General features: G+C 35.8%; 1 protein-coding gene across 4 annotated transcripts in view; it reads right to left on the reverse strand.

The window, feature by feature from the left end:
• Positions 1–386: 386 nt before the first annotated feature.
• LOC125668373 (uncharacterized) overlaps positions 387–26,661 on the reverse strand; it is a 47,632-nt gene continuing 21,357 nt past the window's right edge. For 2 of the 4 annotated variants that reach the window (XM_048902487.2, XM_048902489.2), the window contains 18 exons: positions 24,385–24,540; positions 15,213–15,506; positions 14,031–14,151; positions 13,754–13,935; positions 13,342–13,496; positions 12,930–13,074; positions 12,567–12,661; positions 12,141–12,342; positions 10,403–10,539; positions 7,683–7,854; positions 7,030–7,194; positions 6,679–6,837; positions 4,520–4,607; positions 4,290–4,365; positions 4,101–4,160; positions 3,624–3,924; positions 3,388–3,510; positions 387–3,143 (listed from right to left, as the gene is read on the reverse strand). In XM_048902487.2, coding sequence (XP_048758444.2) covers positions 2,233–3,143; positions 3,388–3,510; positions 3,624–3,924; positions 4,101–4,160; positions 4,290–4,365; positions 4,520–4,607; positions 6,679–6,837; positions 7,030–7,194; positions 7,683–7,854; positions 10,403–10,539; positions 12,141–12,342; positions 12,567–12,661; positions 12,930–13,074; positions 13,342–13,496; positions 13,754–13,935; positions 14,031–14,151; positions 15,213–15,506; positions 24,385–24,540 — 3,542 coding nt within the window. In that variant the 3' untranslated portion in view covers positions 387–2,232. Of the gene's footprint in view, positions 3,144–3,387; positions 3,511–3,623; positions 3,925–4,100; positions 4,161–4,289; positions 4,366–4,519; positions 4,608–6,678; positions 6,838–7,029; positions 7,195–7,682; positions 7,855–10,402; positions 10,540–12,140; positions 12,343–12,566; positions 12,662–12,929; positions 13,075–13,341; positions 13,497–13,753; positions 13,936–14,030; positions 14,152–15,212; positions 15,507–23,504; positions 23,571–24,384; positions 24,541–26,661 lie in introns of those variants that run through there. The other 2 variants (XM_048902491.2, XM_048902488.2) reach the window with 2 other exon arrangements.

The raw sequence follows: 26,661 nt of genomic DNA on the forward strand, positions 1-26,661 counted from the left end.
CCTGATAATTACTGCATCATCAGTAATGATTTGCCCGTATTTTTTTTCATCTTGTTTATTTCTGCTTTTTTGTGGTTCTACATATATTGTCACATAGAATCATCAGTAGCTTTAGGTGAAACGTCACAAAATTTGACTTGCGCACGGGGCTTACGGCCGTAGCAGTGGGGTTCTTTGACGTTCCAACGCCTACCGTGAGAAGGGGGTTTCCGTTTCAAGTCCATGTACAAAACGTACGAACGACCCCTGAATTTCACTTCCAATACTAGGTGTTAAGCGAAGCAAGTCACTACCTATGTTAAACATGATTGGTTTGAATCGGCATCGGTACCAAGAATCGTATACAGGCTTTTCTGTTGCGAAGCCAATAACAGCCGCAACAGGTATACACGCGCAGTGATTTTATTCCAGATACCATAACACTGTTGTTAAAAACAAATTGAAATCCTTCAGTTATGATTGTAGTCAAGTAAAATATGAGGGCTGTTCGATATGAAATGTGTATTGTACGATATCTCAAAAACATTCGACTCAAATAGTGAAATGAACATTAAATTCCTTCAAAGTATTAACTGTTTGAAATACAGCATTTCAATCTCTGAATCCATTTCTGAAATGCGTCACGGTATGCTGATTTAGGTAGACCTTTGAAGCACTGACTGATGGCTGAGCCAAGGGCTTGTCGGGATTTGTAATGACGACTAGGATATAAGAACTTTTAAGTTTTGGAAAAAGGAAAAAAGTCGCATGGGGTTACATCTGGAGAGTATGGTAGGTGTGGCAAGACGGTAACCTTCTCCTACTTCATAAATGGCTTCACAAGCTCAGATGTATGTGATGGAGCATTATCATGAAGTAGACGAACATGCCTAAATCCTGACAAAGGGCCGTTTATGATAATATTTCTTGACCATTTTTAGTATAACATCTCGGTAATACCGACCTGTAACACGTTTGCCGTTCGGCAACGCCATTTGTACGGCTATACCATCACATGAGAAGAATATGCAATAAAAAACCTTATTTGTGCTTATGGTCCTTTTGGCAACTACAGGCCGTGTTTAGTTAGCCATATTGTGTTTCCAATATTTCTTACTGGTTCGAAATAGTGAACCCATGTTTCGTTACCAGTAACAATGTTTGCAAATTGCCTTTGATTGGATTTGGGAAACATTTTGAGCAATTGCTTAGCGGTTTGTACTCTTTCCCGTTTCTGGTCATCTGTCAATATATGCGGTATCAATCTAGCAGAAATATTTCCTACTTTCACAATACGCTTCAAAATAAAAATGCACCCACGATAGCGATATGCCAACAGCTTTGGTAATAGCACGAATCATGTATCTGCCATCACTTTAAATTATTTCCCTGAATTTTGAGACATTTTCCTTGCCTGTTACAGTCACAGGTCGGCCAGATTTTGCTGCATCTTTGACGGACGTTCTTTCTCCACCTACGAACTGTCTCATAAGATACCTTATCATACCCAAATACTTCCTACAATTCAGTAAAAAATCTGCATTTCCGAATGACCAAGTTTTGTACGAACTCTTATTTAAGCTCTAATTTCTTCAATATTCCCAACCCGTTTCCCAACCATTTTTACAACAGTGGTCAACGACTGCCTCTATTGAAATGACTATAAGTTTAAAAGCTCGTGTTTATACCGTTGGAAAGGTAGTGAATAGAGCTGTGTGAATAGAGCTAGAAGTGCAAAGCGTTATCGCGCTGTGGTACAACACACATTACATATCGAACAGCCCTCGTAATTTTGGATTGTTTTCGCTTTTTGGATTGTCAATCAAATATGAAACTGTAGCTCGAAGAAGAGAATATATTTTGTAGTAGTTTGGTGTTTGTTAACAGAATGAAGTATTTTTTGTTGTCAGTAATCCATGCACAGCTTCATTAACATCATGTGGAAAGTACTGGTCTTCTCATCAAACAGCGTCTATAGCACGTTCATTATTTTCATGTAGAATATGTTTGCTTGGACGATGGATTTGCATTGTTTTTTCTTATAATATCATGTCATGAGATTCAGTAGTTAGTCTGTCTTAGTGTTTCTAATTCATTAGAGACAAAGCGATGTCAGGAAGAACGTAATTCAGAGAGACACCTAGAACATCAGAAGGACTACTTAATGATTGTTCTGAGCAAATACTCCTGGATTTCGCAGTTTGAAGTATCACATCTCCCCATTCCGTCTGCATCGAGTACATAATCCATGCGCTATTCAACGATGACAAGAGACTTATCAATCTCGTCTGATGACCAATCGCACCAATCTTCGATCTTATTACCAACATAGTCTGATTGCCCTACATTGACCAATGGTTTGCTCAACTCATCCGACGACCAATCGCACCAATCCTCGATCTTATTACTAACATAGTCTGGATGCGATACACTGACCAGAGACTTGTCATTCTCGTCCGATGACCGATCACACCAATCTTCAATCTTATCACTAACATAGTCCGATTGTTCTACACTGACCATAGACTTGTTATTCTCGTCCGATGACCGATCACACCAATCTTCAATCTTATTACTAACATAGTCTGGATGTTCTACACTGACCAGATACTTGTCATTCTCTTCCGGTGACCGATCACACCAATCTTCAATCTTATTACTAACATAGTCTGATTGTTCTACACTGACCAGAGACTTGTCATTCTCGTCCGATGACCGATCACACCCATCTTCAATCTTATCACTAACATAGTCTGATTGTTCTACACTGACCAGAGACTTGTCATTCTCGTCCGATGACCGATCACACCAATCTTCAATCTTATCACTAACATAGTCTGATTGTTCTACACTGACCAGAGACTTGTCATTCTCGTCAGATGGATCTTGGCACCAATCTTCTGTGTTATTACTGACATATTGTGCATCATGCACTGAACAGTCAGTAAGACAATCTGGGGATGCATTTAAAATGTTGTTTTGACCATTTATGTATTCATACAATCCACCTTTATAGTTTTCGATTTCGGGATTATCCATTGGTTGTTTCAGATTTTCGCGACTTCCATTTGCATCAATGTCATCCTCACAAGAATTGCGTGATGTAAAATTTGTTTGTGGGGCCTGAACCACATATGTAATCATCTCAAGATGAGGATATCTATCTACAATATAAATGTTTTACGTTAATTATATTGGGGGGGGGGGGGTGTCTATGAAAAGGGTGCTATATAAATATGGTATTATTATATTTTATCGAATACAAGCTTCACTTTGTTAAAATTAAATTCGTGTTTATTGATTCAATATATCCTTTGATTTCCTGTGTGTGTAGAAAAGGAAATTCAGTATAATTCCTCTGACTTCATCTGTAGGAGAATGATAACTATATCAATAATTAATCCCTACCTGGAATGCAATCCTCAAACTTCTTGTAGCAATTGTCCCATTGTACTCTACACTCTTCAGCATCTGATTCAAACTGTGATGTATTTGAATCGTTTGTACTATCAGCTGAAGACTGCTGTAAACCTTAAAAAATAATCAGAATGAAATATTGAATGAATTAGGAATTATGGTGATTGTTTTACATTTTCCGTCTCAAACATATTGTACATTCTACCATTTTGTATTTCATTCATTACCTTGAACTGTTACTGTGGTGGCCCTAACATAATTAGTTGATATAACTGGTGAGTCACCATTCAATACCAGTCTCTCTTTTATCATTGACTCTCCAGATGAAGGAGATAGATTTGGTAATGAGAGAGTAACACTTCCATGCGCGTTGTTTTCTTTTTTCCCTCCTTTACTTCCAATAACTTCCAATTGGTCACTGCAAGAATTAGAAGATGGAATTCGTTGTCGACTTCTATCCAAGTACTTTATTAGTGTTTCTTGAGAGTCTGAATGAAAACTCGTTTCAACTGATGATTGTCCTTTGATCTAAATTGTGAAAGCATGTGTCAATTGGATTGGACATGTGTATATCTCAGAATCATGATAGTATCTATTGGTATGTTTCCAATAGCAACACAAAGAATCTTTCATTTTGTATTGTACTAAGATATAATCAACGCAATTCCAGACGAACATGCTTTAGCTTGATAGTAATAACTTACGGCTAAAAGTGGAGTTCGGGTTGTATAATTTTCTGAATTAATATCTGGATCTTCCCGAGACTGCAAAAGATTAACCATAATAGATAAATAACTGCAGAAAATTGAGCGCTTAAATCTTATACATAAATAGGGAATTGTTTTTTTTTTCTTACAACCCTTTAAGAAAATATTTCACGATATTGATCTTACCATGGATTTCATTGGCACTATTTGAATGGTTTGGATGGGGTACTTTTCATGAATCCCGAGTTTGTTTCCCAGATGTCTATGTATCAAAATGTAACGTTCAAATAAATTGCTCACTCATCCTTATTGTTTGAAGTAATAAATTCAAAGATTATAACGCAGTGAAACAGAGCAAAAGATAAAGTTTTTAAAGTTGTGTCAAAACAAAATTTAAGGAATATTTACAGACTTACCGTAAAATGTAAACAATTCCGGATAGCACCAGGACGAGAGTGAATCCTCCAGCAACAACTATCCCACCAAGAGCACCATCTGATAAATCTGTCCAAACAATGTGTTCTATTCAACATTAACATTCAACGCTTATTTGTGAATTTCAAATACATTGCACTATTACATTGTTCTCCCTTTAAGCTTCTCTGGTGTTTTAGCTCTGGGAAAAACTACCATATATTGTTTTACAAGTACTTCCCATTCACGAAGTGGGTTTGTTTTCATTTATATTGGGACATCGCCAGCTGTAGGAGAATGCCACAATTTTTTACGAATATGTGCTTGAATATCAAAGATGTGGTACTCTACACTGACACGGGACTTCAGTTCTATAAAGTTTCATCCAAAAGTCCCGTTACTTTTACTTTCATCGCCTGGGGCTTGTCGAAGGGACGACTTAGGGGTCTATCACAACTCATCGAAAGACAACTCGTCGAAAAATTCATAAATATGACAAGTCGTCAATACGACAAATCATAGTGTGGACATTTCATAAATATACAACAATCTATCGACACTCATCGAAACTAGTAAAAAAAAAATACAGGAATTATAATTTTCTTTATGCTTTTTTATTAACTGTTTCAATAAAAAATTATTGCGTGCCCGACCCTCAATTTATTTTCCAATTTCTACCATGGAAGAAAGTGAAGATACAATAGTATAATTTTTATGTTTCTTTTAATTTCCTTCTTGCGAGGAAGATCAATCTCGTCAACATGCACAAGGGAACTTCCGTTCTGGACTGTTCTAAATATCCTTTAAGAGAAGATATTTTGTAGATGTCGGGGTGCGATACACCGACAACACACGAGGAGGTTTATAACACCCTTTTACATGTAAAAAGAAATGTTGTGCGGGGGTCATTGGTTAAAACGGGATCCGAATCCAGTGCTCAATGGAATAACGGGCTTGTTAGTTTGCCATGTTTAAAACTACTTTTGTAATGACCGATAAAGTGTGTCTCGGGTGACAGTGATGAAATATACACACACACAAAAAATAAATTTAAAAAATTCTCTATTTTATTATTCAATACAAGTGACGTCGATAAGTTGTCTTCATCCATGAGTTGTCATTCTCTGACTTCGGTGAGTTTTACTTTAGATTTTAGTACTTCGTTACTAGCTTGAAAATACGGATGTATATTTAATTGCTGTTATAAAATTTAGAAATTCATTTCAAAATTAAGGATTATCTTCCTCATGCATAGCTCTTATCCTTGGACGAATTTGGCTCCACTTTTTTTTTGGCACGCTGTTTTTGGCTATATTTAGCTCCAAAAACTTCATAGTTATTTCGGATTTCAAACATTTCGGTTGAGCATCACTGAAGAGACATTATTTATCGAAATGCGCATCTGGTGCATCAAAATTGGTACCGTATAAGTTTTACATTATGACCCCTGGGTCGAGGCCTCTGCTGGTGGACTGTTAGTCCCCAGGGGTCTCTACAGCCCAGTAGCTAAGTACTTCGTTATTAGCTTGAAAATACGGATGTATATTTAATTGCTGTTATAAAATTTAGAAATTCATTTCAAAATTAAGGATTATCTCCCTCATACATAGCTCTTATCCTTGGATGAATTTGGCTCCACTTTTTTGGCACGCTATTTTTGGCTATATTTAGCTCCAAAACTTCATAGTTATTTCGGATTTCAAACATTTCGGTTGAGCATCACTGAAGAGACATTATTTGTCGAAATGCGCATCTGGTGCATCAAAATTGGTACCGTATAAGTTTTACATTAGATGACTTTCGGCGAGTTATCGTTCGATCAACATCTTCGGTTTCACCTAGCTGACGGGAATCAAACCGGGAACCTCACGGTTGTGAAGCGAGCGCCATAACTATAACGTTATCGTAACCAGTACCACCCCACTCCCAGTTCACTTAAACATTTTAGTCATAAGCGAAAATATAGTCCAAATGATATCTAATATGGGTGAAAATTTCAACAATAGACTCTTATTTAAAAAGGTCAAATCTATGAATTCAAATGGCATTACTAGCAAATGTAACATTGTTTATATGATGAAATGCTTATTTTTATTCAAGAATAATTCCAAGGACGGAAGTAATTTCAGCACGTGTTGTATTTATAACATGCAATCCGTACCGTTATTGGTAGGTTGACCAGTCACCATGATACTGATAGGTCCCTGATTTGTCAGTGAAACTGCTCGTACCCACACACCATAAGTGGCATCTGGGACCAGATCTTTTATTGTCAGCTGCGTTTTGCCAGATGCTGAAACCTCTATTCGATTTGGTTCACCTATATTTATGATTTTAAAAAAGAAGTATAGTGCAGTAAAACGAGAAATGAACATACATTAACATATAATTTATCATTAACGGTTTCCTATTAACACGAAAATCATAATCAGGGTGATCTTATTTTCAGTACTTCATATTCCAAGGTTTACGATACATTATGCAGTAATATTATCTGCACAGATATGCTTACCTTTGCAATGACCTTGGGAGCTTATCTCACAGTACGTTATGAGGTAAGAGTGTACATAGACATTATGTGTAATTGAGGCATCACACGTGACCGCCGACCAAGATACCATGAGGCTGTTCTCGGGGGCTTCAGGAAGAAGTTCCACGTCTGTGATATTATTTGGTACTGTAGGAAAAGGCTACAAGTTTTACTTATATTGATATTCGATTTGTGTGGATATCAGATGTGTGGATATCGGATCTGTGTGGATATAAGATCTTTGTGGATATCAAATCTGTGTGGATATCACATCTATTTCATATATATGTGGATATGTGCAGTACACTTAAAATGTCTAGTTTGTAAGATGTTTTAAGAACTAGTATTCTTTTTAATCAAAGTTCAAAGTTTGCACGTCAAATAGTCTCGATTGTATTTTTTACCTGGATTAGTACTACTCTAATACCCTTTGACATGTAAGCTACGATAGCACTTGTATATCTATATACCTAGATGTCATTAAAAAATTCCAAAAGGACAAACGAGAGACTTCTGACACTGGTATATTTGTCCTTGAAGCGTACTCTATTATGTCATTGTTAGGTAATTGTAATTTTTCATTGTAAATTCATGTAGATTTTAAAGATAATAAAGTATCACATTCATTTAGTTACCTGTATTTCTGATGTATCTACATTCCTTCTGCCATCTAATCCCACTGCTGATATTTTGCTCGTTGAGGATAGCCACACCAAAGATGACGCTGTCCACAGGCGCGTCGACAGTGTCCGAATCCAAAACAATACTATGATTACTGCCATTCATACGTAGTGTGCGTATTTCATCCTGATGAACAATTAAATCATTCATATATATATATATATATATTATATATATATATATATATATATATATATATATATATATATATATATATAATTATATTGTTTCTATTGTTTCAAGTATCTTCTGCCGTTAAGACCAACCAAAGCTCCTAATGTACATGCTCCAATTTTATCATTTAATCCAATTTTCTGACAAGTTTTGTAGATACATGCAGCTATCTAGACAACTATAACAGGTGTGATGAGAGTCAATTCATCCGAAGTATCAAAATTCATTGTAAAGACATGCTTAGAAACAGTCACAAACATCCAAACCCCAATCTGCAAAAGTTAAACAAAACACAACAAATCAGTATTGGTTATAAAGATCTATAAATTCTACACACTTTTTGACCAAAATACAATCCGCGTGAACAGTTTCGCCAAAGTCACCAACAACAAACTCATTTGTTATGTGCTACCGAAGTTATATAATACATAGTAAAAAAAACAAGAAGCCCATCTGAGCAACAGTTCCTTGCAATAAACAAGCTTGAGCAAAACTATCGTTATACAAGTAGCTTGGTTCAGAAAATACTTTTCAAAGGTAAAGACTAAACATTCATTAATTATCAAGCTTAATCATTAAATTTGACTACAAATTCATTAATTATCATTGCTGTTGTAGATGAGTATGGCTTTCATATTAATACATTTCATCTAAGGATGCTTTGTGCCAAGTTTGGATCCCTATACATTCGCATGTAAAACTTTATTCCCCTATTCTGTCCCTAACCCCCCCCCCCCCCCCCCCCCCGTCATGATTTTTACAAACTTGAATCTCCACTTTGTCCGTACATTTTCATGTAAATTTCGGCTCCTCTGGCCAAGTGGATCTTGAAAAGAAGATTTCTAAATGCCCTCCCTTGCATTGTTGTAATTATCTCCCCTTTGAGGGGACATGACCCTTCATTTTAAAAAAAAAATTGAATGCCCTTCACGCAAGGATGCTTTTGTGACAAGTTTGGTTGAAAGCTGAAATTGGCCCAGTGGTTATGAAGAAGATGAATATGAGAAAAGATTACGTCGACAAACAACAGAAAGTTTTGATCAGAACATCTCAATTAAGCCTTCGGCTCAGGTGAGCTAAAATTCGAAACATCACTCTGATTCTGCTCATAAGTACTCTGAAGTTGAAATAAAAAATATACTAGAGTTTCACATTGACAATATCTTCGTAGTCTTTCAAGATCAGATCCTCCAACAGTCTGTTGGAATTCCCATGGTCACAAATTGTGCTATTTTGTTAGTTGACTTGTTTTCATATTGTTATGAAGCAGATTTTATTTCAAAAACGGATCCCCGGACATACTTGAGGTGGGGTCAGGTGCCTATGAGGAGTAAGCACCCCCTATCGACCGGTCACACCCACCGTAAATCCTATATCTTGATCATGTAAATGGAGTAATACGTAGTCAAAAAGACTCTACATGAGAAGAAAAAAATCTCTTTTTGTGGCTTTCAACTCAGTGTTTATATATATCGATGACGTTTTATTTCTTGAAAATAATCATTTTCACCCATGTTTCGATTCAATATATCCTTGTGACTTTGAAATAAAAAGACACCATATAATCTTCCACATTTGCATTGAAAATAAATATTATATTGAACAGCAAATTGAGAACTCAACTTTATAACAAACGAGATGATTTAAGCTTCTTCATCGTCAACTTCCCATATTTATGTAGCAATCTTAAAACATAGCCGATGTAGGCCCTCTCCTAAAACATAGCCGATGTAGGCCCTCTCCTAAAATATAGCCGATGTAGGCCCTCTCCTAAAACATATATTTAGTTTGCTGGGGGCTACGGTAATATTTTCTGGTTTTAACAATGTCAAGTTAACAAACGTTGACTTTACATATTTTCATCTCTTCAAGAAATACTGGTCCAATTTCAACTCTAGTTGCCACAAATTCCACAAGTCGTGCTGATTCAAATAAAAGACCACATCGCCTTTCGGTGGGAGATAATTAGGAAATCGTTTTTAAAAAATCTTGATATGCAGCAAAATATCGTTAGATATTTATCACCGTCTAACAAAATAATCCATATTTGCAACATCCACTTTTTCAGACAAAACTCGCAACAACAACAAAATGATACGTAATTACAGTGTACAGTAAAGTTGTTTAAATAGTGGTACCCACTGTCAGCACGAGGTTACAACCTAGGTTCCAGTTTTATATACGAATATATTTGGAAATTTGAAACATCTTTCTGTTACGAACAAAACTATAATTTGAATAGCAATAGAATAAATGCAGCGAGTGTAAATGATATGCGAACAGCTTGGTACATGCAGTGTACAATGTTTCCGAATAATGAATCTTCGATTGTTGTTATGAATCTCGTTTTCTAAACAACGTGTTTTCTGTGAGCATTGTGGTATATGGGTATCTTGCTTTCACGATAAATATCAAGGCATTTTCATCTACCTGTACATGTACATAATGAGCATACCGTACTACATTCAATTTTCTCACAGACCAAAGCAACACCGAATACCTTGCACTGCAATACGGCGGGTAGACCACTACACCACACAATGTCTGCCGCTGTCTGATGTACTGCTTCAAACCATGATAAGTGCCATTTAGACCTGCCGCTGCTTTCCATTACCACGAACCGCAGAGGAGTAATATCTGTTAAATGCAAAACCAAAATTAATATTCGATAACAATTCAATTTGAACATACCATATAATAGGATCTCCCATGGTTTGTGGTATAGTATATATGGTAGTATAGTAGATGGTTAACTCTTTATGGCGGTATTGTAGGTGGATGACTAACTCTATATGTCTTAAGGTGTGACCATGTTTGAGGGCGAAGCAAAAAGTGTAAGTATTAGTATTCATATTCATAACAGGATAAAAGAAATTCTGAAGTTATCTGGACGTGTATGTATAGATGTCAAAGCACATAACACCTTGTTACAGGACTCAAGACATTTGATCCCCTATTCATTGAGAGCGGGAAAAATTACGCAATTGCTGTAAAAATGCATTGTGGCGTTATATTTAGCATCGGTGTTTAGAAAATTTACAAACATAGGAGACGACTGGTACAATCGAGGAGTGATAATATGGTTTACAGCTTTTACGGATTTTTTTAAACATCTCAGAACGGCTTGATCTTCGGTAGACGAAATTCAAAATGGCAAGATACATGTCCTCGCGATTGCATACATGTGACCTTATTGGGAGAGCTCGCCTCTCACCGCCCTTCAGGGATTCGCTCTCTATGGCAGTATGGTAAGTGGATGATTATCCCTATATATTAGTATAGTAAGTGGATAATTAACTCTATGAGTGGCATTGATTGTATATTGTTTAACGTCCTTCTCAAGAATCTCACACTAATTTGGAAAGGTCACCGTTCCCGGTGAAGGGCTGCAAAATGTTGGCCTATGGCCTATGATCAGCGGTTATGGCCATCAATCAGAGAGGGATCTTAATGGTACCTTCACATTCACGGAATTTTCTTACGGATCCTTACGTATTCCACAAATCCGTAAAAGTACACGGATTGTTACAATTTAGACACGGATACCAACGAGTGGTTTACGAATGCTTGCGATTGACTACAAGTCGGAGATCCGTAAGGACTCGTAAGAAAAATCCGTGAGTGTGAAGGTGGTATTATCTTGCCACACCTACTGTAACATGAGGTCTTGGTATTTTTTGGTCTCATCCGAAGGATCAAACCGTCACGGTGGTCTAGAGGAAGGTCTCATGGGTTCGAATCCCGACCGCGACAGACGGAAGTCGTTAAAACAGGTAGTGACAGTTCCATCGCCAAACGCTCGGCACCAGGTGTGGATGTCATGGGTCCTCGGAAATGACTTTAGAAACGGATGTCCCGTGTCACGGTAGGTGTGGCATGCTAAAGAACCCTTACTGATTAAAAGCCGTAAGCGCCGAGCAAAGGCCTAAATTTGAAGCCCTTCACCGGTCTCGATGACGTCTCCATATGAGTAAAAAGTTTACGAGAGGGACGTTAAACAAGATACAATCAATCCGAAGGATCGCCCCATTTAGTCGCCTCTTACAACATGGGGAACTGAGGACCTATTCTAACTCAGATTCCCACAGGAACTATTGGTGATATTGTAAGTAGATGATAAACTGTGTATAGAGGTATGGTAAGTGGATGATTACTTCATGAAAGGTGAAGATAAGGTGAAGACGAACAGTGATCAATCAATTCATATGGCGATATGCATGTAGTAAGTGAATGCTTACTTTCGTATGATGGTATTGTAATGGACGCTTCTGTAGAACACCCTTGCCGATTACATCCCCTTACAGATATAACACGACTGCCTTCACATGGAATAGAAATATACCCGAAAGAGTTGCTTGCCCCTACTCTGGTCTGATTACCGGAATCAGAAGTAATTTCGTAGTGAGTCAATTTTCCATTTCGATTCTTCTTGGGAATTTTCTGTAATCGTTTTAAATTATTAGCTTCACAATACAAGACAACATCCTAGATCGTTATACTAAACAGTTGACGAAGGAGTAGATTGACCTTGTTGATTTTAAACTAATATCCATTTCAGAAATGAATAATTCATATATAATACAATATTCATAAATCAAATAAAACTTAGGACAAATATATCTAATCTAGATATGCATTCTTTTAAATCATCTTACGTGTATTACCTTCCAGTAAATTGTTACTGTGCGAAATATAGAATTGCCATCGCATTTACTGGCGGAATATCCACTAGAGAACATAGTAGGTTTCTTTGATGGAGCTAAAATTAGAGTAAACTAGATATCATTGTGTAGGCAAGCACCATGAAAGGACATTGTTTGCTACGTTCAAAGTTCATAACTCTTTCAATAGAGGTCACGAAAGCCAAATCCAAACGTGATCTGTAAAGTTTGGAAACTCTCAATGAACGAATAGATGGACGCACAGGCTGATTGCAACAAGGCCCCTAGCTATTGACGGGCTCTAATGATATTCTTTGCACAAACATTTTAAAATATGTCTAAATTCAATGGAGGCCTTATCCTTGCCTGTTGAGCATGTGGTAAATTCCACTTTCTTCGCTTCGCTATAGTACTTTCCTCCCGTTGGCTTCAACTGAATCTCAACCTTATACACGGAGGCGGGTACCAGATTACACACGTTTAATCTGGTTTTCACTTTCACATTATGTACCTATAATACAAAGTCTCACTGTGAGTTTTTCATCTGCCTGGTACCATGGTTCAAATAGGATATTTACTATATTAAATACATCTTTTGATTTTCTTACAGATGTAATCTAAATATTTCCGGAAATCAACATTTCAATAATAAAACAAATTATCTTAGTTTGAAATAAATTGTAATACTTTTTCCGTTGAATTGCACGTTCTGAGAAATACATAACACGTTAAAAGTTACACTGAAGGAGATTGAATAGAAATTTATATAAAGCCTTACCCAAGAATCCTTGTTCCACGCTGAGAGGGACTTTACAGAAACTCTGGAGGATAGTTCCTTGATCCCGGGAAGCCCCTCCCACGATACGGTCACACATTTACATTCCGTACAGTTCTCATGTCTGACGTCTATAGTATTAGTTGGATTGTATTTTGCTACAAAATTTATATAAAAAATATTTGCCCTCTTTCGACTGATAAGTTTATATTCTTCGATGGGCTTCTTAAATACATGAATTATATTGTCAGAATTCCACATGTAAAATATAACGATTGTTCAGTTTTCACTGAAGGCATAAGATTCATCTTAATATTTGCAACTAATTTATTCACACTTACATGTAATAAAGAAAGCGGGCTTTACATCGTCCAATGAAATACAGGGTATCAAAAGAAAACAAAAGAATACTTACTTATATACCGAGTAATGTAATCCCTCCGAAATGATTTTCTGATTTTAAATTCTTTGTTAGTTATGTTCAGTAGAACGATTCTTGACATTGATCCTATTTCGCCGTCTGCTGCTGTCCATGTACAATTTTGTAGCACCTTTCTCTGTGGACAGGGGATGGTTGTTCGGCCATTGTCAGTCGACCTGAATAATGTCAACGTGGCGTTATACACTTTTCTCTTATTCTTTTTTATATGTTTAAAAATCAGATGATATATTGAGAATAAATAAAGAATTACATGACTATCTTGATGTCTAGGTATGCCCGATGTTTATATTTTCCAAGGTCCCAGCTACAGGAAAACTTTTCGTGTTGGTGTAAGATACAGGAAAAAATTTTAACGTCCCGTACAGGCTCGTCTGAAACAGATACAGCACAATTCTATGGTCGTTATAACGATCTAGTTTATCAATACAACTTATCATTGGGTCAAGTGCTGTCTGTTACACCCCAAACGTCACCCCATCCCAAATCGTCGCCGGCGACGATTTGGAATGACATTTCACCCCCAATCATCGCCTGGCATCCCAAATCGTCGCCCCGGCCACGATTGGGACAAAATTGCACTATCATTAGGGGTGACGTTTTGGGATGTACTATAGTACACCCAAATCGTCGCCTGCCAATATTTTATTGACGTTTTTAGGATAGATTACACAGAAGTTTTTCTATTGTACCCCCTCCTATATGGGGGGGGGGGGGTACATAGGTTTCACTTGGACGTCTCCATATGAGTGAAATATTCTCGAGAGGGACGTTAAACAATATTTAATCAATCAATCAATCATGTTTCTGTTGCTTGTCGATCGGGCTGAAATTTTGTATGTAGATTACAAGTCACCCTCGGATATGCCTCCTTAAAACTGAGAAGTCTGGAATGAGAGCTTAAAGCGCCGCGAGTTGCCAATTTGGGACGGGCGACGATTTGGGGTGTAACATTGTCTGACGTGTTTCATGCCGATTGTTCGGCCGCTCTTGGCACACCGATTTTGACTACGAATAATTCCGTTTACCTGATCAAGATATAGGGCTAACGGCGGGTGTGACCGGTCGACGGGGGATGCTTACTTCTCCTAGGCACCTGATCCCACCTCTGGTATGTCAGGGGGTTCGTGTTTGTCCAACTCTCTATTTTGTATTGCTTATAGGAGTTATGAGATTGATCACTGTTCGTTATCGTCACCTTGCATGTATTATGTTTCTCAAGTATATTGGAACAAATATAATACCTTTAGTACGCTAGTTGCAACCTGAATAAACCATTATAAATTTCTTAAGTTAAAGGTATATGTATTGTACATTGTTGAAATGAAAAGCGGGTAGTTGTGATAAACATTTAATAAAAGGATGGCTAAATGTTTACACTGTTGTTATTAATGAATAAATTCGCGAATGGATACGCAATGTGGGGTGGACTTACACTCAGTGACAAGATGCGCAGAACCAACAGAGCTGCGTGGTAATCCATCAACATCTGTTCGTTTACACACGTAGTGCCCTTCCTCATTGACACTGGTGATGTTTTTCCTGAACAACAGGGTGCGTTCCCCTGCGGAAATCATAGCGTCTCTGGGCACTCTGCTTCCGGTATAATCTTCCCAGAACAGCATCGAGGCATTCAGTCCAGAATCCTCATACACGGTGCAGTTCAGCTCTAGAATTTGATTTACTGATACAGTGGGGTTTGTTGGGGTTATTTCTGTAAAAACATGGACTGAATTAGTGTACTGACACATCGGAGTGTGTCGGTGTTATTTCTGTAAAAACATGGACTGAATTAGTCCCATAGTTTGATTTACTGACACAGCGGGGCATGTCGGTGTTATTTCTGTAAAACCATGGACTGACTTAGTCCCCGCATGTCGGTGTAATTTCTGTAAAAATATGGACTGAATTAGTCAGTGGTATTCTTTATGCCGTTGGTTAGTTTGATAATACAAATTGTGGTTGTAGGTTTGGAAGAATATTACACGAAATATTGGATGACTGTACGATACGCAGCGTAAAGAATATATTACCAATTACTTCAAGATTTTACCCTACACGCATCTGAAAATGAGGTTTGCCTATCGGAGTGTTTATATCCTTTGTGAAAATGGGGGTGGGGGTCCAAACACGAGTTAAGTGCCACACACTCAACATCAAAAAAGATTCACAAATCTCCATATTGGACCTTTTAGTGAAAGCATAATTTGGATCATAAAATGTAAGAAGAGGTATTTCTTATGAATATCAAAGTATATAGTAAAACGTTCTGCCAACTCCTAAGTGTTAAATCAATACCCACCATTCGTTTTCTACCGGGAAATTAAAGGTGTCATCTGATAGACTATGCTGAGTCTAAATATTTCAAAACTACATTTGTTACAGGTAACTCGCCTGACAAAGGAAAAAGACAAAGAAATCCTACTGAAAAAATAGAGTTCATATACAAAACAAATTCCGATAGGATTCTAACAAAACAGTTCAAAATCAAAAAATTTTAAAAAGAAATTACAGAAACTCCATTTAGACAATTTTAAATATCCTATTCTAACAGGGTTTTATTAAAATCCTAAGGGAATTTTATTTCTCCTATTGGCGATTTATTTTCTGTACAAATTAAAGAAATTCTTAATTTTAGATTTCGGTCTTTCTTTAAAAGGTTTATTATGAGAAAGGCAGTTTTAAAGTCTAACCGATGGCACCAAAAATCCCTTGAGAAATAAAGACAGATATTTTTCCGCGAATGTGTTTAGTTCATTAAGGTTTCAAATCTTGTACTCTATTTTCTATTTTACTTGCAGAACAAGTTGGGTTTTTTTTTTTTCAAGTTATGCCACCGTCAATTATGAAATGCATATTTCTTAGTTTTCGTGTCAACTCAAAGATTTATTCAATTATAAACGGTTTTTAATGGTAGTTTTATTAGTCCCAGTAATAAAACAATCAGAAATACAGATACATGTAATCAGACCACCTACCATGTTATGAAAATATGATATGACTTTCACAATGAGTTTTAAACAGCTTTTCGATAAATAACGTTCAAGAACTCCTTTTAGAAAATAGTAATATAAAATAATGTTGTCATTTCAAGGGTAAAGTGCCTGAAATTTAAAAGATGTTATTTCAAAGTTCAGTCGAAATATTCTTGAAATACACAGAAATATAAAAAAAAAAAAAATAAAATAAAAAAAAAATAAAACGTTCAAGTAAATAACCCTGGAAACGACCGTTGTAAATTAAAACAAAAAATTATTTTCAGTGCTTAAAAGTTACGTGCAATGCAATGCTTTCTCTCTCTCTCTTCTCTCTCTCCTCTCTCTCTCGTAAATAAAAAAAATTGGTTTGGGTTAAACAAATGTAACAAGTCAAAGCTAAAAGGTATAAATTTAGAATTTATATTCCAGCGAAAAAAAACCCTAAGATCTATGTTAAAATAAGAAACATATTTCACTTGTGATGCCGAGAAAATGTCAACTTTCCATGGGCTGTTTCATTTGTTCATCAACATAATCTGTCGCGTGACAGTAGAAGTCCGCATGTACTAGACATATCCTATGATTACTTACAAGCAGACGATGTTGGTATTCTGTCATTGCCAGCTCCCCTCTGCTCAAACTCAACAGAAGACCAAGAGGATGTTTAGGACAAACAATTTAGAGACCACCTTAATCCGCCACTATCCTTGTAATGATGCGTTTCTTGGGCAACCCGTGTGTACAATTTAGCACATTAATCCGCCACTATCCTTGTAATGATGCGTTTCTTGGGCAACTCGTGTGTACAATATAGTGCTGGGTAAAGACGATTCATTTTCCAAAAATACGTGTTGCATCAGATAAAATGAGATTTTGCAGTGAATATAAGGAATTCATTTAAAATCAATCAATCAGTCATAAAAGACGTCTCCTTTACTACACATAAATCTCATTCTGCTGATATTCTGTACCCACCGGATGATGCGGTCGTTATCAAATCGTCTTCAGTCAGAGTACCAGACACTTCATACTCGCGGATTTATCAACCTACTTTTGGAAACACAATATTGGGGGTATTGGGAAAATTTATCGACTATCTTTTAATAGAAATCTAATGTATCAATAATAATGATAATGACAGAAAAAAAACTTTATTCAAATGAAATATCTTACTATCCCATTGTACAATGTAGTACACAATATTCCCATTGTACAATGTAATACACAATATTTCCATTGTACAATGTAGTACACAATATTCCCATTGTACAATGTAATACACAATATTTCCATTGTACAATGTAGTACACAATATTTCCATTGTACAATGTAATACACAATATTTCTACTTCTGGTTTTTAGACTACCCAAACTAAGTGAACAGTTTCAATGATTTATTTGAATAATAATTTCCACTAAAAATGCACTGAAATGTATTTTGACTATGTATGAGTTACCTCATAATCCCTACCCAGCATATCTGAACTCGATTTAGTAAGTGGAAATAATTTATAATGCAGATTACCTTAAAAGAAAAATGGAGAAAATACGGATTAATAGAAAAAAATTACCGATGTTTTTCGAGTGTTTATAAAAATGAATTATGACTGAATTACTACTGGTGGAAATTCAAGAACAATAGAACCATGTTACTTGTATTTTTCCCAAAGATTAAACATGAAACGTAATATTAAATCAGATCTTCACTGGAAAATTTTTTTTTTTGAAAAATAGGGTCGGCGCTATAAATTAAGGTTGGTTGGGAAAGAGGAAACAAACATATTTTTAGACCTTATCCTGCATTATCCACAAAAAAACAAGAACTTTCTTGCTTCTCTAGTACGGTTCAAAAATATAGAGCCGATCGTTTCCATATACAGCTACAAATTAGGTCATTTGTGACGTTATAGCAGCTTCGTGTATTTTTGCGGACAGATTTTTAAAGATAATTTGAATTACTTAGTTTGATGCTGACGAGCTATATCAATGCGCTATGTCTGTGCTCTGCTCTGAATGGTGATTTCTTATACACATTCCAACAAACCTGCACACTTGTGGAAGAGGGTCAACTTGTCTGTGTACCACTATTCATGTTCACATGTGTATCGATCTCGGAAAGCAGAAGATTAATTTTTCGTTGAATGTCAAATATCCTTCAGTCATTTATGAAATTCTTTGTGACATATATTGATCCATTTTATGATAATGAAATCAAATTATTACTTATGAATTTTATTGTTGTATTAACAAGACACCACGTGTAAAAACAGTATGTAGTATCGCGGAAAACGTCAAATCAGATCGAAGACGTCAAACCGATATGGTCTCAATTAGTTTTACGTTTTAAACCCATATATCTATTTTTTGTGGAAGTTTGATATGGTATCATTGTTCCGATAATCTTTTGATTAAATTGGTATATATTGGACAATAATGGACGCGGTATTTCTTTCATCTTAGAGATAGCTGTGGTAGAATAGATAATTCAAGCCTACTTTAAGCTTTCAGCTCAATAACCATTAATCACTCATTCATATTTGATCATTGCAAATGCATTAATATTGGATAGTTCTCCGTCGTCAATTTATTAACAAAAAACCAAGTTGTTTCAGGCCTAAAAGCATATTTGGAATGCAACTGAGATAATTCATTATTAAGCGAGCTGCATGTACAGCGAACTAGTGGCCTAAACATGTATCTCGCAAGTACGCAAAAAGATGGTGGCAAGGACATGACTAAATGAAATTACTTGATCTAGTTCCAGAGTTGAAGTACTTGCAATTTTTTGAAAACACACCGGATGTCAATGCTATTCGTCGTGGGGCTAATGAGTTCTATTTACAGTGAGTGTTTTCTTTCGTTTGTACAAATGTACAATGTATGTATAAAAAAAAATTAAAAAAATTAATGTACGGAGAGGCGTGGCAGTCGAGTGACACCTCCCTGTACAATAAATTATATACAAACAAAACACAGTATCTGTAAATGTCTTGTGTCATGAATCTTTATAAATATATCATTTGAAAATTGCGCGCGATGTGACGTCATAAGACTGGGGCTGTGAAACGTTTAAAGTAAGGTACTAAAATCGCTGCATTCGACATGGAGATCGATGGCATTGACCTTTTATAGTTTCATAATGATTTGTATGACATTACGTTTTCTCAAATATGCATGTTACTGGGTAATGAAAAAAAGGCGGATGAGGGATTGCCCAGGCACGGGTATCTTGCAGACTTTAGCTACATAGAACACGTGCGTTTCGTAATTGATTGATTGATTATTTGTGTTTTACGCCGTTCTGGAAATATTTCAGCTTTTTTACGTCGGTTAACTACTTAAGATATGTTCGGTAGTGAGGTTTTTCTTTTTCAGCGTTTATATTGATGTGTAAGGTGAAGATAACGGTGATCAATCTCACAACTCCGACAAGCAACTCAAAACAGAGAGCTGGGCAAACACGGACCCCTGGATATACCAGAGATGGGATTAGGTGCCTAGGAGGAGTTCGCATATTCCCTGTCGACCGGTCACACCCGCCGTGAGCCCTATATCTTGATAAGGTAAACGGAGTTATCCGTAGTCAAAGTCAGTGTGCCAAGAACAGCCTAACAATCGGTATGAAACACACCAGACAGCATTTGATCCAATGATAGGTTGTTTTGGCAAACTAGATCGTTACAACGACCATAGAATTTGCGAAGTGCTGACTTTAAACGAGACTGTTGGAACCCCTGCATCATCAACTTGTTTGTGAGTAGCCTGCTTCGATTCAAAAAGTGACCATAAGCAGAACAAGCTCTTGCTTATCGGATCAGTTGAGAAATATAATCACCATATGCAGGTGATAATGGAATATTGCTACATGAATGTGTGTCAATTGCAGTGGCGGATTTAGAGGAAGGACCGTCACCCTACTTTTCTCGCCACAAATTCACAAAACATTTCTTATGTTTTCATCATTGAGTAGGTGCTACAAAATTGTTGCTTTTCTATGTTTATAGTATGGAAGTTATAGTACGGTTCAGTGGAAGTTATCGTGCAGCTAAAATCCACTTCTAAAAATTATTGTATCTTGGAATTCTGGCAAAGGTTTTCTGTCTGATTTAAGGTACTTGTAGTACAAAACAGATACGTATAAAAAAATTTCTCAAATTCATTTTGTTTTTAAACTTTAACATTTTGTTTTCAGGAACAAAACATCTTACTGTGCATGGTATAAAAGAAATCTATCCTGTCTTTTTTCTCTCCACATAGTTTCAAATACTAGTATCGGATATTATACCCCAGTTGGTAAAGTGTGAAATTAAACTCTCGTTATAAGAATGTGCCCTATGTAAGAATTATCTATATAGATTTTACAAAATATTTTTTATAAAGCTGACACATTTCTTATCAAATCTCAACAAAATATATTGTAATTGATACATTTGTATACACCGCGATGTACAATATAACTTGGCTCGTCAATAGTAAATCTTAAACGTAAAATTGCTACATATCTGTTGGAATTCTCATGGGCACGAATTGTGCTCCTTTGTTACCTGACCTGTTTTTATATTCTTATGAAGCAAAGTTTATTCAAAAGCTTCTACATGAGAAGGAATTGCTGTAGCCCACTGAAACTGATGTCTCCCCTTCCATAGTTTTTAAACATTCTATAGGGATCATCTATAAAGTGGAAACTTAATAGTTACGGTACATAACAGTCACCTAAATGTATATGACTGCTTCAACCAAGGAACAGTGTTGTGAACATATGATAGTAAATTAAACTTACCAACATACCAAATATTAAAGGTCGCCTGTGTCATAAAACATTTGGTCAGGACAAAAAACAAATACCCCAATAATTCTATTATTTGACCTTTACATAAAAGGTCAAAGTCAAAGGCAATCAAAAATGGCACACAACACACTCTCTTATCATGGTATAATATATACCCACATACTAAATATCAAATGCCTATGTCAAAAGACAAAAACGTCCAGACAAAAAAAAAGACCTAAAAAATTCTATTATTTGACCTTTACATAAAAGGTCAAAGTCATCAATATGGCACGCGACACACTGTCTTATTTATCATGGTATACCCACATATCAAATATCAAAGGCCTTTGTCAAGAGACAAAAAAGTTATGGCCCGGAAAAACTTTGTAAGAGAAGCGGAAGTATTCACACTAAAACAATACCAGTATATCCCCCTTTTAGGAAGGGGAAACATAATTATAGAAATAAAATGATTTGCTATATATACGCTCATTTTCTCTTTCAAAACTAGATGTGTCGGCACGACACGAATGCCCCCGCCTGCAGTAAAGTCAAATTTAGGAAATCCATCGAAGTATAGCATTGAATGTGGTATTCAGATTGTATGTTACACGCATTTAGTACAATGAAGAACTCAACAACAATCCTTTATAAGTTTCAACAGCAATGAAATAAATCTGGTGATAACAGTAATTTGTCTACGTTAAAGGGGCACAACTCCATCAAAAATAAACGAACCGGAACAATACTCAAACTCGATCTGTAACTGATTATTATACACCAGCCTACAAAAATCAATGCAATATATCAAGGCGTTTAGGAAAAAAAAGTCCGGAACACTGGTCCTAACATTAATATTTCTACGTTATAGGGGCACAACTCCATCAAAACATAACGAACCGAGACAAAACTCAAACTCATAAAAAGTAAGTTGGAAAAGTTTACGCTATTTTATAAACCGTTTCGCGGTTATAATACGTAAACTGTTCCAACTTACTTTAAATCGTATAAAATGAGGAAAACCCACTTTCATTCCTTAAATGGAGAGAGAGAGAGAGAGAGAGAGAGAGAGAGAGAGAGAGAGGTCGAATATACTTAATCGGCTTTGTGATATTTTTTTTATATGGATTTTTTTTTTTTGGTGAATACAATAAGTTTCAGTTGCTTAGATATAATAATTCTGAGGAAACAAAATACCTGACGTTCACATTTACTACACCGCTGTGTCTACATAATGCAGGGTTCCCTATTGTCTCCTGTCCCAGAGTGAAATATAACAAAGAGTAAAAATGTAGCACGTGGTCCCTTAGCATTCTAAAATACAAAGTATGACCCAGACAAATCGTGACATGACAGACAAACACCGCGATCCCTCAATAAAGTAACTAACTAACCTCTGTACCCCTGGATCGAGTTTCAGAATCCTGACTTTGGACAATAATCCTATAATCAGACGATGAGCCGGGCAGTAGATATAACGGACTCGGCAGAATTAATGAGCTATCAGTTTTTAGACATTTCGAATATTGCAAAAGTAAAGTTGTATAGATTCTTTATTGTAGTAATTTTAAAAATGCTGAATGTAGAATATATCAGTGTTTTTTGTCCATTTTGTTTTAAATTTCTGGTACAAAAATTATTAGATCTGTTTACCCCATTATTATCATTAATACTAGTATGACAACACGTACATAATATTCAGAAAAATAATATTTGCGGAATCAAAGAAAAGTACATCTCTACTGTCGTAATACTCCTAAAAAAAATAATTGTGGTGTACATGTACATGTATGTGGTAAACAAAAAGAAGTCACAGAAAAATGAATATCAAATCATAGGCTTATGTGTTGTGTATTGCATTGTGGAAAATTATTTCAATATTACGCCATAACAAGGTAAGATACTTTTTTCATGCAAAGTTACATATGTGGTTTTATGATAGAAAACATTTCAGATCGAAAAATTCTCAGATCATTACATTTCAATTTCTTTCTGTATCATATTCAGCTACTATCTGAAACAGCCAACAGGTATATAGATGATACTAAGGAAAAAATGAAAGAAAACGTGGTCAGTTTCAGTTCCAGATTTGATTTTTACAATCTTATGATGTCTACAGTGAATTTCTTTTTTTGATATAACGATGACGTACAAATAAAATTATTTATTCATTATTTATGCAGAAAGCATTAAAATGACCCATTAACACCGACAAAAATATTGTCGAATTTTCAGGACCAAGAAAAGTTACATGGAAATGAACAAAATGCAAAAATAGATAGATAAAATACAAGCTTTTTTAAATCTACGTGTACTAACGCTTATATAGTAGTTAATTACATTCTTATAGAATTGTTGTTCAACGATGATATATGCAAAAATAATTATAAATGATTGAAAATAGATTATTTCCTAAATGAATTCTTTGATTTATGGTTCTGCTTCTAAAGTTTCATTTTCATTTTATCCAAACTTCTTGTAGTTCGCTTTTGTAAGTTTTTTAATGTTTGATTAAACACATGTCGTCAAATATTTAAATACTTTATTTAAGGATCAGTCAATAAAAAGACCAAAAAAAAAAAAAAAAACCAACAACAAATAATTTATGATGTCAAATACAAGGTGTGGATTAAAAGAACTGAATATATTCGTTACAATATTCTTAAGGTGATGAAACATGTATTCATAATTAAAACCCCCAATCAATGTCTTCATTAATACATGTATTATCATATTGTGATTTTCGAATTTATAAAACATTTACAATATGCTAATATGGCCCACTGTCCATTGTCTTTGAGGTTAAACATTTATGATACCATACTGACCATAACCATAATAAGTAGAAATATACAAACCTCCTACTCTATTTCCAGCATTCATAAAAAAAGCGCCACCAATCTGACTGTTCAAAAACAGCAGGAATCCGACCATCATTCCATGAACCATGTTCCTTGTTCTGCCAACTGACGGCTCATCTGCAAACTTTCCCTGTGGAGCCGTCCTTACATATCCTGTATCAACAAATTAAATGCAAAAATCACAAAGGTTGCCGAAACCTCCAGGTAAACCTGTATATATCTGAGTCAGTGGATATAAAGCGGGTTCATTAATGTAGCACTCACAGCGACCGCTCTAAAGGGGAATGACTGAACTGAGGAGGCTTAATATAACATAGATTGTCGTACATGTATATCCAAAACCGAAATATTGTCATTCTATTCAAGATTTTGAGATATTTTATAGCTTTTCGGTATACATGCATTTCCACAGCCATTCATAATTCACTTAAAAAGTATTGAACCGCAATGAAAAACCACAATAATTACAAGTAATGACACTCGTTTTGGTTAAATACAAAGAGTAAATGTCAATTGTTATTTTTTTCCATTAAATTTATTCAGTTTAGATAACGATGAAATATAACATCAAAACCTTATGAAAATTTCTAAACATCATTATATTTGAAAATTTTACAGAAAGTACGAAAAATCATGAGCATCTAAAATATCTCCGTACTTCAACATGGTTACTGGTATCTAACCAAATCCAATTAAAATCTGGTAAAGCAACACCATGGAGACTTCAAACTCTAGTAAAGAATCCATTGTCAGCCTATTTTCTATGACCTGACCATTCCGATCTATAGATATCCATACGCCGTAAATATTTCCTGAAAATGAAATATCGTAGATCTCACTGCAACGTCGTGTGCGTCCAATCGATTGGTGGCAAAAAAATGACAAACCTATGGTATTGGGAAGACTTACTGACGTAATAGTCACTGACTGAATATCATATCTCTGCATGAAGATTACTCTAGCATTATGGATTGCTGTAGATGCAAGACAGACATAAATGGGGAAATGATTGAATTTAGATGTAATTGCCCCGATAGAACAGATAATTGTTTCTTCGTTGACAACTGCTTCCTATTTACTAAATTGTATTCTTCAGTTTTCAGATTAGAACGGTTTAAAACAAAATGAAAAGTGAATCAAAGTTCTAATTTTTTCCATATTTATGTTTGAAAGGATATAGAATAAAAATAATATTCCTTCCTGTGAAGAGATCGACATATTGCGGTATCTTAGTGTTTAGGGCGATCGGTTCCCAAACGCCGTCTCCGTGAGGATCCGGGTTCGAATAGGTCCTCACTACCACTTGCATGAGCGTAGCTTCGTTAGGCTCGAGTAGGCACATGCCTACGCATTTTTTTCTCATTCCCAAAACACATTTTTTTCATAGATGTTTGCAAAAAATGATATGTTCATATATATTTCTAGTTTTTGAAATTATTATTCCGTCAGGCCCTTTCTTTTTATAATTTATTCTACATGATGTAAATAATGGTTATATTTTTTCTATAAAATTATGGTGATCACAATGACTCACTCGACTCGGTTTAAAAACCTTTGAAAAATTGCAATATTTAATGTCCATTACAATGATTTTGATGCTCAGACTAGTGCAAATGAGTCCTAATATTTAAAAAAATTCTCGGGGCGATCCCCTCCCGCACCTACCCCCCCCCCCCGGGCTTCGCCTCAGTGAAACCTTCATCTTTCGGGCCTACACATTGAAATGGTCCTAGCTACGACCCTGAGTCTTGGTTGTCGTAAGAGGCGACTAAATAGGGGTGGTCCTTCGGATGAGACAGCAAAAAACGAGGCCCGTGTCACAGCAGGTGTGGCACGATAAAGATCCCTCTCTGCTCAATGGCCAAAAGCGCTAGGAATAGCAAAATAAATTTGCAGCCTTTCACCGGCAATGACATATGAGTGATAAATTCTAGAGAGGGACGTTAAACAATATACAATCAACCCAAACGCCGCGTCAAACCTAAGCGTGAACAATTCTCTTATGAACAATTCTCTTATGGGACGTAACAATCAACGTGCAAGTTTTTGTCCAACTCTTTATTTTGTATTGCTTGTAGGAGTTAGGAGATTGATCACTGTTCGTTATCTTCACCTTTCATTTAAGCAAACGAAGCAATCGACTCATAAGCAAAAGTTCACAATTCCTATGTAGGTTATGTTTATAATGAGGTACAAGACACATGGATTTAGATAAATGGAGGTTCTTTGTATGAAATCCGTGTGTATACACTTTTACATTTGCAGTATGGAGTG

This window comes from Ostrea edulis, chromosome 4 (genome assembly GCF_947568905.1).
Source record: "Ostrea edulis chromosome 4, xbOstEdul1.1, whole genome shotgun sequence".
Classification (NCBI taxonomy): domain Eukaryota; kingdom Metazoa; phylum Mollusca; class Bivalvia; order Ostreida; family Ostreidae; genus Ostrea; species Ostrea edulis.